Source organism: Tachysurus fulvidraco, chromosome 10, assembly GCF_022655615.1.
Source record: "Tachysurus fulvidraco isolate hzauxx_2018 chromosome 10, HZAU_PFXX_2.0, whole genome shotgun sequence".
NCBI lineage: Eukaryota > Metazoa > Chordata > Actinopteri > Siluriformes > Bagridae > Tachysurus > Tachysurus fulvidraco.
In genome coordinates this window covers 17,194,792-17,198,734 of record NC_062527.1, presented here as the reverse complement: position 1 = coordinate 17,198,734, position 3,943 = coordinate 17,194,792, and the positions used below count along the sequence as shown (strand labels likewise).

The 3,943-nt window shown below is 42.3% G+C and overlaps 1 protein-coding gene across 2 annotated transcripts in view; it reads right to left on the bottom strand.

The window, feature by feature from the left end:
• gfra3 (GDNF family receptor alpha 3) overlaps window positions 1–1,679 on the bottom strand; it is a 48,097-nt gene extending 46,418 nt beyond the window's left edge. Inside the window, exons 1-2 of one of the 2 annotated variants that reach the window (XM_027165240.2) lie at window positions 828–1,679; window positions 634–660 (exon numbers count right to left, since the gene is read on the bottom strand). In XM_027165240.2, coding sequence (XP_027021041.1) covers window positions 634–660; window positions 828–870 — 70 coding nt within the window. In that variant the 5' untranslated portion in view covers window positions 871–1,679. The remainder of the gene's footprint in view (window positions 1–633; window positions 661–827) is intronic. The other variant, XM_027165241.2, reaches the window with a different exon arrangement.
• Window positions 1,680–3,943: the final 2,264 nt, after the last annotated feature.

Below are 3,943 nucleotides of genomic sequence, written 5' to 3'. Positions count from 1 at the left end.
GAAGCAAATGACTTCTTACAGCATCACATACATTACAGTCTATCTATAAATATGTGTATATATATAGACTATTCATTAAAAGCCTACAACAACTGCGTCTAATGACAGGAGCAATAAATGACGCGCAAAATAAGAGGCTTGCGGGAAAAAAACACCGGCTATTTTATACAACATAATTAAGGCACATAATTAGACCAAAAAAATCTCTGGTGTGCCCTTGAAGATAATACAAGCTATTAAATGTACCTCGGACAACAAAATACACTTATCATCTTGTCACAGCGCACTGATTGCGTAAAAAGTCAAATAACAAAGGTTCAGTTTCTTAACCAGTAACGACTCCTCCTGAACTTTACTTATTTACACTTTTAATAAAGCCCCAAAACAAGAAAATAAATATACAGGGAGATCTACATTGCTGAATGTGTGTAACATTGAATATACCATGGAACTTTGTGAGTTCATTCAAAGCTTTGCTGTGGGTTTGGATACTGGATACTGGATGGCGGGGACGTTACAAGCAATGCAAATTAAATGATGAGAGCGGGACTACAAGTAAAGTAAAAGATGCAGATCGGGATAAAACGTAAATTACACGAGGCAGATTGGGATTAAAAGATGAAATGCACTGACCGTCTAGATGTGAGAGACCTCCAACATCTGCAAGAATGAAAAGTAACAGACTTTTTGTGTGATTTTCGTGTGCAACTCTGCTTATATATATATATATATAGTAATGATGAAAGCATGAATGCGCGCTCGCACGCTCGTTTACAAGCACGAGAAAACAAATGCACCGGAGCCCCAGGCGCGCGCCGAGTCCTTACCTCTGATGAAAAGCAGGTTCAGAAGGATTCCCAGTCGAAACATTTCCTTCACGGATGGAGACACGGGTGCTGTTGTTGGTATATCCGTAGCTTGCAACACGTGTGGAGACACGCACGGACTTATCTACCTTTACAGGTTGTAGACTTTTTTATTTTTATTTTTTATTAAATGCGCGCGTGCTTTCCTTCAGCCCGACACACAGCCGACTATGACACACAGCAAGTCCATCCACGCGCACGCAATTTTACACGCACAGAGACGCTCACAAAATGCTATCAAACTTCCCGAACGTCATCCGTTGCCGTCTGTGTCGTTCAATAACGCATTGCAAATCGGTTGGAGTAATAATGTCTATGTAAAGGTGCTTATACTTGCAAAAGAAAAAAAAAACGGTAAAGTTCAAAAAACGTTAAACGCGTGCGTTGCGCACGCACACACACGCATACACACAAAAAGAAATACCCGACTCCAACCCGTTAAATATCTCGGAGGTGATTCATTAGCGCTGTGGAGATTATGATCCACATGCACAAGAAGATGTAAATACACAGAGAGCGTCGTCACAGCTGGACGGAGTAAATGGTCTCCGTTAAGTCTTGGTTAAGTCCAGCAGCGTTTCCGGTTGCGCTCGTGCCAGCAGTCCGCTATAACCGAGCGCTCAAACTCGTGAGGGGGAATTTGACGAGCGGCGGCTGTCTCCTGATTGGCTCGGGAAACGTCCACGCGCCTGGCCACGCCCCACGTGCGTGATTCCAAACACAGCAGGGAACGCCAAAAGACCAGACTAGACCCAAACACCGGACTAACAGGAGACTGAAGGAGTCTGGTGATGCTCACTATCAAAACTGTGTGCGTAATGGCGTAAAATAAGCATTATTAATGCTTTTGTTTATCATGCGCTCGGTGTGGGTTTGTAAATCTTTGTAAAATAAAGAGAAAGAGAAGAGAAGGTTCCTCATCTTGTAAAGACCATTTTGTGCTAGTTGATTCAAGTCATCAGTTGAGCAGCATGTGTGTGTGTGTGTGTGTGTGTGTGTGTGTGTGTGTGTGTGTGTGTGTGTGTGTGTGTGTGTGTGTGTGTGTGTGTGTGTGTGAGAGAGAGAGAGAGAGAGAGAGAGAGAGAGAGAGAGAGAGAGAGATTGTGCAGGGAATTACCAAACAACCTACAACACAGCTGGAGTCACTTTCCCACATTCTAACAAAGGAACCTTCAAGTGGTCTTTGATTTTTTTTGTTTTGTTTGTTTGTTTTGTTTAACAGTTTGATCATTAGATCTTCATAGAAACACTCTCTCAACACTGAACCAGGTTCCTCCAAAGGACAGATTATTTATAGGTTATTAATAGGTTCTTATTTATGTATTTATTTATTTTATTTTTAAGGATGTCACTATAAGAATATATCATCCAGGATCAAATTTTAGTCCTTTCACAGATCCAAACCCTGGTTGTACTGTATGTTCCCATGCGCTACACATTTCCCCTCCTCTCATACAGCTGACAACTTATCATCTAATTAAAAAGCCATTTCTGAGTTAACGCACACATGTTTATGCCAAGACTGAGGAACAGGGAAACTCCAGGACAGGGAACCACTGTAACAAAAAATGTTCATAAATAAAAAATTTTGCAGAAAAAACAGAAATTATTTCCCACAACAAAACTACATAAATTCTGTTAAACATATGTTTTTTTTAATTATTCAGTACAGAAACAACAACGCTTCTTCATTAAACAGTTCTTCATGAAACCAAGAATGGTTCCTTTGCTTTAAAACATTTTTGTAACCTACGTGGTGTCACGTGTGCAAACGTTTTCAAGTCGATCGATGTAATTCGTGTGAAATCTAAGAGCATCGTTTTTACTTGTTCAAAGTTGTGGCTTATGTGATCAGATTCTTCTGCTTATTAACTGATGAGTCAAATCCGGTGTGTTGGAGCAAGAATTTCTGATATAACTCATCAGTTAATGAGCAGTGTGTGTGTGTGTGTGTGTGTGTGTGTGTGTGAGCAGGGAAATCATACTGTGCTACAACACAGCTGGAGTCTTTTTCAATTTATTAAGTTCTTTTACTGTCCAACGTGCAATTCTCTAATTAACTTGAAGAGAAATGAGCTGCAGAAGCAGAACACATCGTCTCTGTGTGCATTGTGTAGTCGCTGTGAGTCTCAGGCGTATGGAACAGAGATGTTGGCTGTGTGTATTGTGTAGTCGCTGTGAGTCTCAGGCGTATGGAACAGAGATGTTGGCTGTGTGTATTGTGTAGTCGCTGTGAGTCTCAGGCGTATGGAACAGAGATGTTGGCTGTGTGTATTGTGTAGTCGCTGTGAGTCTCAGGCGTATGGAACAGAGATGTTGGCTGTGTGTATTGTGTAGTCGCTGTGAGTCTCAGGCGTATGGAACAGAGATGTTGGCTGTGTGTATTGTGTAGTCGCTGTGAGTCTCAGGCGTATGGAACAGAGATGTTGGCTGTGTGTATTGTGTAGTCGCTGTGAGTCTCAGGCGTATGGAACAGAGATGTTGGCTTTGTGTATTGTGTAGTCGCTGTGAGTCTCAGGCGTATGGAACAGAGATGTTGGCTGTGTGTCTACAGCTGAAAGAGCAGACTGATGCACAAGGTTTGCTGTCAAATAAAGTGTGGGGCCATGGACACTTTTCCCATGATGCACTTCACAACCAAAAGTTCAGAGCAGGTGTCAGAAAACAGACAGAACAAACACAACTACTGAAATGTACAATACAACATGGTGTAGGATGGAAAATAAGTGCACACTGACTGAACACTGTCTAGCACTGAACACAGACCAACACTGAACACTGTACAGCACTGAACACAGACCAACACTGATACTGCCCTGCACTGAACACTGTCTAGCACTGAAAACACACCAACACCGATACTGCCCTGCACTGAACACTGTCTAGCACTGAAAACACACCAACACCGATACTGCCCTGCACTGAACACTGTCTAGCACTGAAAACAGACCAACACTGATACTGCCCTGCACTGAACCAGCACTGAACACAGACCAACACTGTACATTGTCCAGCACTGAACACAGACCAACACGGAACACTGACCAGCACTGAATGCAGACCAACATTAAACATAG